A 15,573-nucleotide genomic window follows, 5' to 3' on the forward strand; every position below is an offset into this window, starting at 1 on the left:
GAGAGAGGGGTGGGGGAAGCAGGCTCCCCGCCGAGCAGGGCTCCATCCAACAACCCTGAGATCATGACCTGAGCTAAAGGCAGAGGCTTAACCCACTGAGCCATCCAGGAGCCCCTACAATTTATTTTTCCAACCAGTTCTTCTGTAAACTGAAGCTGAGCGCTTGCTGATGGCACCCTGAAAGTAGTATATATTAAATTAAACTGATCTGGGCATCCTGGGTCCTGAGATGTGGGACCAGACTGAGGGACCAGACCATTTTCCTACGGACAGAGAAAGCCCACAGGAGACCAATGGATGCTGGTTCTGCCATACTCTAAAGGAAAATATTCATTAATCCTAGCTCCTTTGAGTGACCTATGAAAACATCTGTGACTTTTCTAGCCCCATCTTGCCAGCAGTTTCCAAATGCTTGCAGCTCTGTATTCATTAGTCCACCATTTGCCTTACGGTTTTGGCTTTTGCTACTCCTATGCTGAACAGCCAAACCCTTCTCTTTAGCCAGCTCACCAGTAAGGCAGATTTAATATTTGTGTTTAGAACTAAATCCAGGAATTTAAATGTAATCTCCCAGTGAATGACACACCCATGAGCATAAATCAGTTATGAAATACCTCTGATTCTTTTTTTTTTAATCCCCTCCCTAGTAACATCATTCAATCCATTGCCAATATTGTCCTGGAAATGTTTTAAAAAATTTTAAGATTTTTTTGACAGACAAAGAGGGAACACAAGCAGGGGGAGTGGAAGAGGGAGAAGCAGGCTTCCCGCTGAGAAGAAGCTTGATGGGGGTCTCGATCCCAGGACCCTGGGATCATGACCTGAGCTGAGCTCAGACGCTTAATGACTGAGCCACCCAGACACCCCTAAAAGTATTTTTTTATTCATTTGCAACGTGTTACCAAGAATTCGTCACTTTCAGTTTTCTCTCAAGTCCCACCTTAAAGAAATAAAGACAAAAAATCTTTTGTTATTATTATTTTTATTAAGTAAACTCTAAGTTCAATGTGGGTTCAAACTCGGACTGGGAGATGAAGAGTCTTATGCTCTAGCCACAGGGCCAGCCAGGCGCCCCTAAAAATCTTTATTTTAAAATGTATTAAAATGTATTAGTGATATTAATTACCCAGCATCTCAACTGTCATAGAACGGACAAGACCTGGTGTAAGACCGAGGACACTGTCACACCAGCAGATACTGTGGGAGGGGAAGAAGAGGAGGAAGGAAAACAGCTCTTCTGGGAAACAGGAAGTAGACAGAGACATTTGCTTATAAAAGGAGAAATCAGGCTGGAAGCCCTCTGGTGAAAAGAACTGAAGGGCGATGTCCCGAGGTAGATAGCTTTTGCCTTCCTCTGAGCATTCCGTGAAAATGGCGTACTCAGCTTACGAGAACAAAGAGCAGGTAAGTTTAGTTCCACCCGAATCGATTTTCCCCATAGATTTTCCCCATAGATTCCCCATAGATGTTTCAAAGTCTTTCCAGAGTTTGCTTATGGTTCCTTCTTGCCCCAAATCTTGGTGTCTGTCTGGGTCTAAGAAATCTCCGGTCTTGGAGTCTCTCCTCTTTACAAGTGGATCATTACTTTTCTTGCACGGAGTGTGGCTTTGAGAAAATTTGGGTGAGAGTGAAAAGGAGAAAGTAAAGATTGCCATTCCTAGGCTGAAGTAACAGATCAATTCTGTAGAAAGACCTAGCTGAGCAAGGGAAAAACGTGAAGAAGTAGAGAGCGACACAAAAAAGACAGTGAGAAAAGGTAATGTGGGTAAGGTCAGAAAGTGAAGTGACCAGTTTGGTTTCTTTATTCTGGGACTGTCTCCTACTCGCAGGTATTAAGCATGTGATCATGGTCGAGTCCTACCGCTGCCCTGAGGCCCCACTTACCTCTAGGGTGGAGTAATAGTGCCCCGATAATTTTGTATGAATGTGTGCAGGAGTACTTTGAAAGAGTGTTACACAGGGGCACCTGGCTCAGTCCGTCAGTGGAGCCTGTGTCCCTCGATCTTGGGGTTCTAAGTTCGAGCCCCACACTGGGTGTAGAGATGACTTAAAAATCAAATCTTAAAAAAAAAAAAAAGTTATACATATGCAGGATCAGAGTGTGAGCCGTGGGAAGCCATTTCGGGAGGGAAGTGGGAAGGGTACGTCCCCATCAGAACCGCTTGGCTGTTCTGAGAGGAGAGTATTGCGATAGGGCTGGAATGGAGTTTATTTACCTTCGGATTTGGGAGGAACCTTAAGCATAATATACTCTGACGTGGTTCATTTAATTTTTGAGACTCAGTTACCTAATTTGTAAAATAGGAAAATGGATAAATTGCCGTGAAGGTGCTCTGAAGGTTAAATGAGCGAACTTCAGAAAGACCTAGCACAGTACGTGTGTGCTATACAAAAACCAGGAGGTGGTTCCTTCCTGCCTACCCATTCGCTCTTTCTTTCGTTAGCTCATTAGAAGAGCTTTGACTGCCCACTTGGTGCTGGGCACTGCGTGTGCTGCTGTGATGGCGGCAGAGTAAAATATACATTGACTCCCCTCCAGTCTTGGAGGTGAAATAAGGCCAGTACGGCAGGAGCTCTGAACGCTCAGGGGTCTTGAGCTGAGTGACAGGCAGAGGTCAGACTCCTGAAGTTTGTAGGTCGCACGAGGGAGTTTTGTCTTTAAACTGAATAGCAATGAGAAGCCATTGAAGTGTTTTTCATTTCGTTTTGTTTTGTTTTGTTTTTTTAAAAGCAGGAGAACAGTGAGCAGAAGGAATGGTTTCAGAATGGAGTTTGGAATGATAGGAAATTATTGCTTCTACCAATGAGAGTTGATGAGAGCTGGGACTGGGAATCATGGGGGAATCATGATAGAAGGTGGGAAGGTAGGAACACATCCCTTACAGATTTAGCAGATAAAATGCAAATACTTGTTTGAGCTCAGGGAGAGGAAGGCCTTGAGGGAGGTGGTTTCCCCAAACTCGAGACATATCCTTTCATTGACATCCACCTGTAAATCTACTTTTGTCCATTTCCTCATTGTTTCTCTACCATTTTTTATTTTTAAAAAGATTTTGTTTATTTATTTGAGAGAGAGAGCACGCAGCGAGGGAGCAGCAGAGGGAGAGGGAGAAGCCGGCTCTCTGCTGAGTGGGGAGCCTGACACGCAGCTCGGTCCCAGGACCCTGGGATCGTAACAGGGGCTGAAGGCAGGCACTTTAACTTTAGCCACCCAGGCACTCATCTTACCATTTTTTAAAATTTGAATTATTAAAATTTTCTCTACACCCAACGTGGGATTCAAACTCACAACCTCCAGACTGAGAGTCACACACCCCATGGACTGAGCTAGCCAGGAAACCCTGTTTCTCTTAATAAAGAGTCTGCTCATCAACATTAAATTCAAGGAATCACTGTTGAGTCTTCTCTCCAGCCACCTATTGGTTTCTGAGTTTCTTATTAATTGTGCTTTGAATGTAAGCAGTTTAGTTGTATGGCATCAAATGAGAATCCTTGATTGATCCTTCCCTTCCCAGAATTTCTCTGAGGAGGCAGTAGAGGAAGAAAGTGTGATTCTCACATTGGTTCCAGTGAATGAGGAGCCTAATGAAGAACATCAAATGGAGCCAAGTGTTTCTTCAACTTCAGAAATCAGCCTGATGATGCCTGGGTCAAGTGATAAAGGTATGAAGTCGTGGATTGCTTAGTTTGCTGCTTCCCCAGCTCTGGGAAGCTCAGAAAATGATTTCTCTCTCTCTTTTTTTTAAAAAATAATTTTATTTATTTATTTGACAGACAGAGATCACAAGTAGGCAGAGAGGCAGGCTGAAAGAGAGAGAGAGAGGAAGAAGCAGGCTCCCCGCCGAGCAGAGAGCATGATGCAGGGCTCAGTTCCAGGACCCTGTGATCATGACCTGAGCTGAAGGCAGAGGCTTAACCCACTGAGCCACACAGGTGCCCCTGATTTCTCTTTCTTATCCTTTAACTGTACAACACCAATCTTAAATCTCACCTTGATTACCTGGGTATGAGAGTTCTCAAACTCCCACACTTTTTTTTTTTTAATTAATTAATTAATTTATTTTTTTTTCATTTTATTTATTTTTTCAGCGTAACAGTATTCATTCTTTTTGCACAACACCCAGTGCTCCATGCAAAACGTGCCCTCCCCATTACCCACCACCTGTTCCCCCAACCTCCCACCCCTGACCCTTCAAAACCCTCAACTCCCACACTTTTCAATTGCTGGGTACCATGCCTTGCTTTTAAGACACAAAAAAATGGGCATGTGGAGTGCCTTGGACAGAGCGTGGTTCTTACAGGAAAGGAAAGGAATTCATGATTCCCAACCCATGAAGTGCAGTCTTGTCTTTGTTTTGGTTGACACATATTTTACACACCTTTTGTAAAGAGAAATGATTTTTTCCAGCTTTGAAATATAATCCACTGGTAACCCTATGCAATCTTAAGGTGTACAGTGTGATGATTGATACACATTTATATTGCCAAATAACCCAAATAAGGTTAAATAGCATATCCAGGGTGCCTGGGTGGCTTAGTTGTTAAGCACCTGCCTTCGGCTCAAGTCACGATACCAGGATCCTGGGATCGAGTCTCACGTTGGGCTCCCTGCTCAACAGGAAGCCTGCTTCTCCCTCTCCCACTCCCCCTGCTTGTGTTCTGTCTTTTGCTGTGTCTCTCTCTGTCAAATAAATAAATAAAAATCTTTAAAATGAATGAATGAATGAATGAAAAACATATCCATCACCTCACATAGTTCCCTACTCCCACCACATCCTGTGGTGATAAATATTTGCTCTCAGCAACTTTATTTTATTTTATTTTATTTTTGAGAGAGGGCGCATGTACACATGTGAGTGAGTGCATGTTGAGGGGGATGAGGGCAGGAGGGAGAGGGAGAGAATCTCTTTGTTGTTGTTTGTTTTTAAATATTTTATTTATTTATTTGTCAGAGAGAGAGCAAGCAAGCCCAGTTCAGGGGGAGCGGCAGGCAGAGGGAGAAGCAGTTTCCCCATTGAGCAAGGACCCTGATACGGGACTTGATCTCAGGACCCTGGGATCATGACCTGAGCTGAAGGCAGACACTTAACCAACTGAGCCACCCAGGTGTCCCAAGAGAGAATCTTAAGTAGGCTCCAGGCTCAGCACAGGGCATGATATGGGGCTCAGTCTCACGACCTTGAGATCATGACCTGAAACAGAATCAAGTGTCAGTTAAGACACTTAACCGACTGAGCCACGCAGGGACCCCTGCTCTCAGCAACTTTGAAACATACAGCGTAATATTGTTAACAGTAGTCACCATGCTATAAATGAGATCCCCAGAACTTATTCATATAGCTGAAAATTTGTACCCTTTGATCAGTATCTCCTCGGATTAGTATTTTGCTTGGTAAATAAATACTGATCATATATCTAGCAACTTTTAGGGGCGCCTGGGTGGCTCAGTGGCTTAAGCCTCTGCCTTTGGCTCAGGTCATGATCTCAGGTTCCTGGGATCGAGCCCCGCGTCGGGCTCACTGCTCTGCAGGGAGCCTGCTTCCTCCTCTCTCTCTGCCTGCCTGTCTGCCTAGTTGTGATTTCTCTCTGTCAAATAAATAAAATATTAAAAAAATATGTATCTAGCAACTTTTTTTTTTAAAGATTTTATTTATTTATTTGACAGATAGAGATCACAAGTAGGGAGAGAGGCAGGCAGAGAGAGAGAGAGAGGAGGAAGCAGGCTCCCTGCCAAGCAGAGAGCCCGATGCGGGGCTCGATCCCAGGACTCTGGGATCACGACCTGAGCGAAAGGTAGAGGCTTTAACCCACTGAGCCACCCAGGCGCCCCTATATCTAGCAACTTTTAATGTCATGACCCTTTAAATCTGTTCTTAGTATTTCACATAAGGGCATCAGATCTGATTTCACATAAGGGCATCAGATTTTCAGAATGATTTTATTTTCTGGGTAAAGAACGAGGACTTCAACACATAGTAAACAGTGACAGGTTACACCTGAGGAGAGTGAGGTGAGATGGAGTGCTGCCTAGGAGAAGGAGGTAGGCTGATGGAATGCAGTATTGTTGGTGGCTGGGTGATTTCTGTAGGGACAACTCGTATTTTTGGTCCCAAATTTAGACATTTTGGAGTAGCAATCCAATTTAATGTTCTATCCAGGTGGCTATTGGTGGTTATAAAAAACAAGATTTAGAATTATAAAATGGAGGGGTGCCTGGGTGGTTCAGTGGGTTAAGCCTCTGCCTTCAGTTCAGGTCATGATCTCAGGGTCCTGGGATTGAGCCCCGTATCTGGCTCTCTGCTCAGCAGGGAGCCTGCTTCCCCCTCTCTCTCTGCCTACCTCTCTGCCTACTTGTGACACCTCTCTCTCTCTCTCTCTCTCTCTCTGTTAAATAAATAAATAAAATCTTAAAAAAAAAAAAAAGAATCATAAAATGGAGGTTGGATTTCCAGGTCTGCCATTTTAATAGAGATGTGATCTTGGGTAAGTCATTTAATTACAAAATCTGTTACTTGTAGTAGAAGAAAAATATTTGGTGTGTGTGTGTGTAAATTGGGTTGTAAGAAATTAGCAAGAACTTTGTTTAATTGTCATCTTAAAAATTAAATGATCACTACTTTGATTTCCTTCTTTTCTCAGTTTGTCATCCTCAGATAAATGAACAATTCAAGTTTTGTCCAAAACATAGTTGTAATATGCAAGTCCTTCCCTTACCAACCAGTTTGCCTTCATTTAATAAAGTACGTTGGGACACTTTGCGGAACTGGTGCCAACAACTGAATTTGAGTACCGATGGCCGGGTAAGTGCACTGGTGGGAAACTGTTGCACAGAGCAAGTGTGGAAAGCTTTGCCAGTTTATAATTTTCATTTCCCCTTTTAATGTCCTTAGAAAATAGAGGTTTATATGAGGCTCCAGAAACATGCTTACCCTGAAATAAACCAGGTGAGTAAGGAGTGTGGTGAGAATGGAAAGGTGAGTTCTGATTGTGAATTGTTCCTTCTATTCCACCATTTCTATAAATGTTGTATCTCTAAGGCAAGATTTCTCAACCAGGGCTATTGACATTTTGGATAAAGAAGATGTTGTATATATAATACAAAGGAACATTATTCAGCCATAAAAAGGAAGAAATCTTTGCCACTTATGACAATATGGATCGACCTACAGGGTATTCAAATAAGTCAGACAGAAAGACAAATACATGATTTCACTTATATGTGGAATCTAAAAACAAACAAAACAGAAGCGAAGTCATAGAAACAGGGAATGATCTGGAGGTTGCCTGATGGAGAGGTTTGGGGGGATGGACAGAATAAGGGATAGGAATTAAAAGATACTGACTTCCAGTTATAAAGTAAATAAGACATTGGGGATGCAGTGTACAGCATAGGGAATATAGTCAGTCATATTATAACAACTTTGTATGGTGACAGATGGTAGCTAGACTTAACGGTGATCACTTGATAATGTATATAAATGTTGAATCAGTGTGTTTTATACCTGAAACTAATAAAAAACTGTAGTGAACTATACTTCAATTAAAAAAAAAAGACTATGGACATTTTGGGCCAAATACCTTGTTTTGGTTGGGGTGGGGGAGTTGTCTTCATGCATTTTAGGCCTAAACATCCCTGGCCTCTACTCACTAAGTATCAGTGGCAATGTCTTCTGCTTTCCCCATTCCCATACCCCCAGTTTTAACAATCAGAAATTTCTCTTAGTTGCTCGAACGGAACTAATAATCTTAAGTATTTCCTGCACTTAACACATATGGGTCAATGTATAAAAAATGATAAAATTGACACAAAACACAAAAGTCTTCAGGGCAGTAGCACTTCTCTGAAACCTCACCATGAATCCCATTTGCAGAATATTCCTGAAACATCACCAGAAGCTAAATTGCAGTCATGTTCAAGGAAAGGCAAGATGGTGGCCAAGAAAGCAAGGCTTTGGAAAAGTTGTAAGAAGAGTGAGAGAGAGGAGGGGATTAATACAGTCGAGGTGGTAACATCAGCACAGGAAGGCATGTTGGCAGCATGGTCAAGAATTGCTGCGAGAGCCAGTCAGTCCAAGTCTGTGAATTCACGTTCCATTCCTGCTTCTGTTGAGACCTTTCTGCTGCAAGCCTCTGGTAAGATCACCTTAAAAGAGTGAGCACTGGGTGGGGCTGCCCGGCTCAGTCCGTAGAGCATGCAAACTCTAGATCTCATGGATCATGAGCTCAAGCCCCACATTGGGTATGGAGCCTACTTCAAAAAAAAAAAAAAAAGAAAAAAAAAAAAAGACTGAGGAGTATTCCAAAGAAGTCGTCCAGTGAAAGGCAGTAAAAGGGATAGAGCTAAAATACTATAGATAGGATAGGAGATTTACATTGGAATTAACCTTTCATTGACAGGTAGTCAAGTTTTTCATGGACCAGTGTCTAAGCTAGGTGATTGAGGGGTGACCGTTTTTCATCATAGCAAAAATTCAAGGTGGGAAGAAAGCATAATCTGATAATGTGGTCAACCACAGTCTGAGGCCTTCCCCTTTCTCTCCCTTCTTCAAGGCCGTTGTAACACTCAATAAGCATGTGGGTGTTAGAACTGAACAACTTCGGTTCAGATCTTTACTTCGTAGGTCTGTGGCATTGGCACATTAGCCTAAGCCCTGGTATCCTGATTTACACAGTGATGATGGCAACTATTGTGCTTCAAAGAATGATTTTGAGGGGCACCTGGGTGGCTCAGTGGGTTGAGCCTCTGCCTTCAGCTTGGGTCATGATCTCAGAGTCCTGGGATCGAGCCCCATATCGGGCTCTCTGCTCAGCGTGGAGCCTGCTTCCTCCTCTCTCTCTGCCTGCCTCTCTGCTTACTTGTGATCTCTCTCTGTCAAATAAATAAATCTTAAAAAAAAAAAAAAAAGAATGATTTTGAGACTTAGAAGATACAATTAGGCCCTTTAAAAGCCCACATAGGGATCTGGGGAGTAACTTAGCTCCACTTTGGGCCAGCTCTGGCTCCTGAATGTCATATTTCTGTTTTCATCTCCTGTAGACACCATCTCAGGCCAGCACAAAGTTCCTTTCCTTCTTTTTGGCTTGAATTCTTTCCTGCTCTTCACCCCATTACCAGAAGTGATCTCGATTTTTTTATATGCAGAGCTGATGTTCACTCACAAGAAATCCAGCCAGAGGGAAGACAGTGGAAATGGGCCTGCTGTCTGCTCCCCATGCTGCACCCCGTTGTGAGAGGAGTGGGCACCGCTCGCTTACTTGCACAAGCACTGTGCAGTCCCGGAGCTGTTTCTGGAGGACCAAGTTCCCAGAGAAGACAGCTCTTTCCGATTTTTCTTAATGTGCCGTATGAGCTAGTAGCATCCCTCAACAGGCTAAATCAGCCTTTTAGTTCCTCTTCATCCAGCAGTTATTAAGCACCTACTGTGATCCATGAGTGTGCCTAGCCTCCAGCTGCACTGTGCTAAACACACACAGTTTCTCCTCCTGCCTTAGAACGGAGAGAGATTTTACAGATAATGTAAGCCCCCAGTGACTGCTCCTTTCTCTCAGTTTCATACATTTGATATCTGTAGGACTTTACTTTCTCTCAAATACCTCATATTCCCAATTAGATTGTTCCTTAGGCTTTTACTTATTTTCTTTAAGATTTTATTTGAGAGAGTGAGCGAGAGTGTTGCACACACACAGACTCAGAAGCAAGGTGGGAGTTGGGAAGGAGGGAGAAGGGGCAGAGGGGGAGAGAGAAGGCAGACTCCCCGCTGAGCAGATAGAGGGCTCCATCCCAGGACCCTGAGATCAAGACCTGAGCCCAAGTCAGGCCTAACCGACTGAGCCACCCAGGCACCCTGTTCCTTAGACTTGGTTAAACAGAGATTCTTTCACCTGTTTTGTGTAGTTGAGGCAATGTAATGTAATGGTTGGGCAAATGGGTTATGAATCAGAATATCTTATCCATGTCTTGGTCTGGGAAAGTTATGATATTTAATATAAGCTATGCTACCTGACCTGCAAATAAAAGTAAATAAAAGGTAAATATTAATAATGCTCTTAAGAATAAATGTATTCGTCCATGTAAACCACTTAGCAAAATCTTAGAGACAGAGCAACTATTCCCAAAATTGTTACCTCTTGCACTATATGATTTGTGAAGTCAGATTGTAGTATCTTTGGTGTACATTTTTCTTACTTTTCGTTCAGTTGATTGATCAAGAGAATATTAGAATAGAACTGAGAGTGACTCGCTGAGAGGTTGGGTTAGGGCGTTCTCACTTGATTTTTGCTGTCTGTGTTTGCTTCCCTTTCTCTCCTCAGGTGTCCGGTGGTGTGTGGTCCATGGCAGACCTCTCTTGGCAGACACACAAGGTTGGGTTCGCCTGCAATTTCATGCAGGTCAGGCCTGGGTGCCTGACACTCCCAAAAGGATGATCTCTCTCTTCCTGTTACCTGCCTGCACTTTCCCACCCCCAGGCCTAGAAGACAACATGTTATGCCCTGAATGTGTGAAGAGGTAACCCTTAAGTATTTTTCTAAGTGTGGCACACAGCAAAGGAGATGTCTGGATGGGTTTCTGAATAATTTAGTAGGAGAATGCAGAAGGCAGTGTGCTGTTTTCTTAATTTGCCATATAAATCAGGCAAAAATAGGAAGCAGAAAACTTAGTGGTGGATTAGAACTCAGATAAATGTGGCTTCTTAGAAACTTTAACAGAATATCCAAGTTAGGACCTTAACTGACTCCATTTCAGAGACATGTTTTAAGGAAAAAAAAAATAAATAAAAGACTTGGAGTTCAAATACAAGATTCTTTCCTGGGGATACACAAATTAGATAGATAAAATCCACGTAGCACTCAAGAATGAAAAGGAGTAGGAGATGCTGGGAAAATGTAGGGGTAGTACCTACATTGGGGTAGCTTAGAGAAACTTCCCAAGGGATTACATGTACGGAGAGAAGGTTTACCATTTGGAAAGTAATAATTAGGGTGGCCTAACTAGTGGAAACAGCCCATACAAATACATGGAAGTCAAAGAATATGACATACTTAGAAATTGCAAATAGGTCAATATGTCTGAAGCTTATACTGACAAATAAGTGGGAAAAGGGAGGAGCAGACCAAGTTTGATATCTATATAAAAGTTCTTTTTTTCCTACAAGTTTTCTATCTATATAAAAGTTCTCTCTCTCTTTTAAAAAAGAAGATTTATTTGTCAAAGCACAAGCAGGGAGAATGGAGGGAGAGGGAGAAGCAGGCTCCCTCCTGAGCAAGGACCCCTGTGTAGGATTGGATTCCATGACCCTGATATCATGACCTGAGCTGAAGGTAGATGCTTAACTGACTGAGCCACCCAAGTGTCCCTAAAAGTGTCCCATATTATCCCCTGGCACTTTATTTCTTAGTCACTCAGGGACATGGACTCCTTTGAGAATATGATAACTGGATACTCACCATCCAGGGAAATATACATTAAGCATACACAGAAGCTCTGCTTCAGATTTTTTTTTTTTTAAAGATTTTTATTTATTTTTTTGTGAGAGACAGAGAGAGAGAATGAGGGAGAGAGAGCATGAGAAAGGAGAGGGTCAGAGGGAGAAGCAGACTCCCTGCCAAGCAGGGACCCCGATGCGGGACCCGATCCCAGGACTCCAGGATCATGACCTGAGCCGAAGGCAGTTGCTCAATCCACTGAGCCACCCAGGCGCCCCCCAGATTTTTTTTTTTTTTTTAAAGATTTTATTTATTTATTTGACAGACAAAGATCACAAGTAGGCAGAGAGGCAGGCAGAGAGAGTGAGAGGGAAGCAGGCTCCCCACCATGCAGAGAGCCCGATGCGGGGCTCGATCCCAGGGCCCTGGGATCATGACCCGAGCTGAAGACAGAGGCTTAACCCGCTGAGCCACCCAGGCGCTCCCTCTGCTTCAGATTTTATATAGACTACAGCACTCCTGATGATTGAATTCAAAATTCAGCTTTTGACAATGGAATTGGGTGGAGGTAATGTGAGAGTGGAGGAAACCTAAGGCTCTTTGAAAGGAAGTGGATTGAAATCTTGCAACAGAAACTAAATTTGAAGGTAAGTGATTACTATAATAATTCTGGAAAGATACAATCTATGAGCTTGGCAAAGAATTTAAAGAGGAATGGAACAAATTTAAGGGATGTAGGAGTACAGGGAATGGTTGTTATCTTATTAGATGGAAAGGTAGCGTGTAGTTCAGTGGCCAGGAATGTGATACATGCTGGCCAGGAGTCTAGAATTCTGGGAGAAGTATAGGGTGTAGAGAAACACAGTTGGGAATCTTTATCATATAAATTGTCCATAGGATTATGTAGAGGAAAGAACCGTATCAGTGACAGGTGAGAAATGGAGACTGAAAAAGTACACGTAGAGGCTGAAATAGAAGTGGAAAAAGGAAGCAGTGGGCAGAGTTTCAGAGGGAAGTGGTTGGCAGTGAGATGGCCCCGTAAGACTAAGGTTAATGCAGTGCTGTTAGGAATGTCAGTTTAGGGCACCATTGGTGGTCTTCTGGAGAGTATGTTGAGGGGGCAGTAGAAACAGAATAGGGTAGTTTTTTTGGTTTGTTTATTTGTTTTTAAGATCTTACTTATTCATTTGACAGAGAGATCACAAGTAGGCAAAGAGGCAGGCAGGGCGGAGGGGGGGCAGGCACCCTGCTGAGCAAAGCTGATGCGGGGCTCAATCCCAGGACCCCAGGATCATGACCCAAGCCGAAGGCAAAGGCTTTAACCCACTGAGCCACCCAGGCACCCCTTATGTTTTTTGTTTGTTTGTTTGTTTTGTTTTGCTTTTGTTTTTTAATATTTATTAGACAGTGAGAGAGGGAACACAAGCAGGGAATGGGAGAGAGAGAAGCAGTCTTCCCACTGAGCAGGGAGTCCAATGCAGGGCTTCATCCCAGGACCCTGGGATCATGACCTGAGCCAAAGCAGACGCTTAATGACTGAGCCACCCAGGCATCCCAGAATAGGGTTGTTTTAAGTTGGAGTAGAACATGTGAAAAACTAGGAACAGAACATACTTAATAATCTGTTCTGCATGAGTGAAGAATGAGATAGTAGTTGAGGCAGAAATATTAAGGGAGCTTTTTGCTTCCATCCTTCCTTCCTTCCATTCTCCCTTCCTTGCTTTTTTCTTTTCTTATTTCTTTCTAGTGATAAATGGGAAAACCATGATTGAGTATGAAGAGAAAAGGGATGTGAGAAGAAGCTGCAGGAGGAAAAGGGAAAGTGTGAATACGAAGGAAGTGGCGCTGGGGTGCCTGGTTGGTTCAGTTGGTAGAGTGTGCCGCTCTTCTTGGAGGTCATGAGTTTCAGCCCCACATTGGGTGTAGAGATGACTCTACATGATGAGAAAATAAGTAAAGGAAGTGGAACCGATTGGAGAAAAAGAAGAAGAGCCTGATACTGAGCGGACAATCCAGTTCTCTTTCTTTACCACATAAAGTATTTTTACCCACCGTTCTTAGGTGGTGAGGCAAGCTGCTAAGGAACTCCAGAAGTGGATTCCACATTTATTGTACTTGGTATGGGATGGTCTGTCTTATTCTTAAGAATTTTTTCCAAAATTCTTTACAGAAATAAGAAGATGATGAAAAGATTAATTGCACTGGGGAAGGAAAAGCGACCTCGTTTGAATAGACCAACATCATTCCCTTTGGATGGGCCATATCTTAATAAAGAATAAGTGGTGGAGAGCCCACAGCTACCATTGACTTGCCTCAGATTGACTGGTTGCTGCGCTCTGTCCTAGCCGGCCTTAGTGTTTGTTGCTTGATAGGTTGCGTACAGATGGGACTGTCCGGCTTCTGTACTTGACATCTGCCAAGAAGTGACTGCTACTGCTGCTTTGAGCATTTGGTTCCATAGAATATAAATCAGTTCTGCTTTAATTAATAAATTTTTGAAGTTTTAGGTTTTCAGAAAAATTGAGCAGAAAGTACAGAGTTCTGAAATACTGCTCCAGCCCTTTCCCCTCCTATTAGCAGCCTGCCCCAGAGTGGTACAGTTGTTGAACCTACGTTGACTATCATTACCACCCAAAGCCCATAGTTCACAACAGGTTCACTTTTTGTGTCATACAGTCTAGGGCCTTGACAAGTAGATCATGACCGCCTACATCCTCACCATTACAGGGCCATCAGAAGAGCTTCCCTGCTCTAAAATTTTCTCATTCCATCTGTTAAACATGCTCTTAGCTCCTGATCACTCTGCAGCTTTGCCTTATTCCACCTTTTCATGGCTTAGTATTCCACTTAGTGCTAAATAGCCCAATTGCCTGCATGTTCCTCAGTTTATTCATTCACATATTAAGTCATCTAGGCTGCTTCCACCTTTTAGCAATTATGAGTAAAGCTGCCGTAAACATTTGTGTGTAGGTTGTCTCAGCATATGTTTTCAGCTTAGGTAACTACCAGGGAGCATGATGCTGGATCATGGGGTAAAAGTGTGTTCAGTTTTACAAGAAAGTGGTGATCTGTCTCCCAGAGGGGCTGGTATTTTGCATTCCCATCAGCAATGATTGAGGGTTCTCGTTGCTCCAGTTCCCTACCAGCATTTGGTGGTGTCAGTGCTCTAGATCTTGGCTGTTCTAATGGGTGTGTGGAAACATCTCATCTTAAGTTGCAGTTCTCCAGTGACGTGAAATGTGTAGTATATCATGCTTATTTGTCATCTGTATATCTGGTGAAGTATCTAGCCAGGTTTTTTGCCTATTTTTTCATCTGTTTCACTTACTGTTGGGTTCTTTTCTATTTTGAGTGAATATATTTATTGGATAAGTCTTAAGATATTTTTCCTAGTCTGTGGCTTGTCTTACTTTCTTGATCAATTTGTATATTTAGATCACTGACATTGATATAAATGACAATATCTGTATTTGCTTTCAGTGCCCTTTTTTATGTATTACAAGTTTTTAATCAATAAGCTCTTAAGGCTATGTGGCTACTGTTAGAATCTTTTTAAAAATTGACAGAATACTACATTAGTTCCAGTACAACATAGTGATTTGACATTACATACATTTGCTCACTAGGATAAGTTACAAAATGCTCATTTGTCACCATTTAGGGTTATTTTAATATTACTGATTATATTCCCTAGGTTGTACTTCTTACACCTATGACTTATTTTTTTTAATAACTGAAAGTTTGTACCTCTTTTTTTAAGATTTTTTTCTTACTTATTTGACAGAAATTTCAAGTAGGCAGAGAGGCAGACAGAGAGGAGGCAACAGGCTCCCTGCTGAGCAGAGAGCCCGATGTGGGGCTTGATCCCAGGGCCCTGAGATCATGACCTGAGCTGAAGGCAGAGGCTTAACCTGAGCCACCCAGGTGCCCTGAAAGTTTGTACCTCTTAATATCCCCAAATCCTTTTATTTTGCCCATCCTCCTACTCCCTCCCCTTTGGCAAACACCTATTCTCTGTTTTTGGTTTTTGTTTTGTTTTTGTTTTTGTTTTTTTTTTTAGATTCTATATGTAAGGGAAATTATATGGTAGTTGTCCTCTGTTATTTCACTTAGCACAATACCTTGTAGGTCCATACATCTTGCAGTGGC

The 15,573-nt window shown here is 42.6% G+C and overlaps 1 protein-coding gene across 1 annotated transcript; it reads left to right on the forward strand.

The window, feature by feature from the left end:
• The first annotated feature begins 1,371 nt into the window (after nucleotides 1–1,371).
• Nucleotides 1,372–13,703, forward strand: DPPA2 (developmental pluripotency associated 2). The gene is made up of 7 exons (XM_046003677.1): nucleotides 1,372–1,404; nucleotides 3,516–3,663; nucleotides 6,640–6,800; nucleotides 6,891–6,944; nucleotides 7,872–8,133; nucleotides 10,312–10,507; nucleotides 13,595–13,703. Exons 1-7 carry the CDS (start codon nucleotides 1,372–1,374, stop codon nucleotides 13,701–13,703), a joined length of 963 nt encoding a protein of 320 aa, XP_045859633.1.
• Nucleotides 13,704–15,573: the final 1,870 nt, after the last annotated feature.

This window comes from Meles meles, chromosome 4, assembly GCF_922984935.1.
Source record: "Meles meles chromosome 4, mMelMel3.1 paternal haplotype, whole genome shotgun sequence".
Lineage (NCBI taxonomy): Eukaryota > Metazoa > Chordata > Mammalia > Carnivora > Mustelidae > Meles > Meles meles.

Coding starts and splice junctions, on each gene's coding strand:
- DPPA2 (XM_046003677.1), top strand. CDS start 1,372: ATGGCGTACTCAGCTTACGAGAACAAAGAGCAG. Junction 6,945..7,871: donor CTTACCCTGAAATAAACCAG/GTGAGTAAGGAG, acceptor TCCCATTTGCAG/AATATTCCTGAAACATCACC. Junction 10,508..13,594: donor TGCCCTGAATGTGTGAAGAG/GTAACCCTTAAG, acceptor AATTCTTTACAG/AAATAAGAAGATGATGAAAA.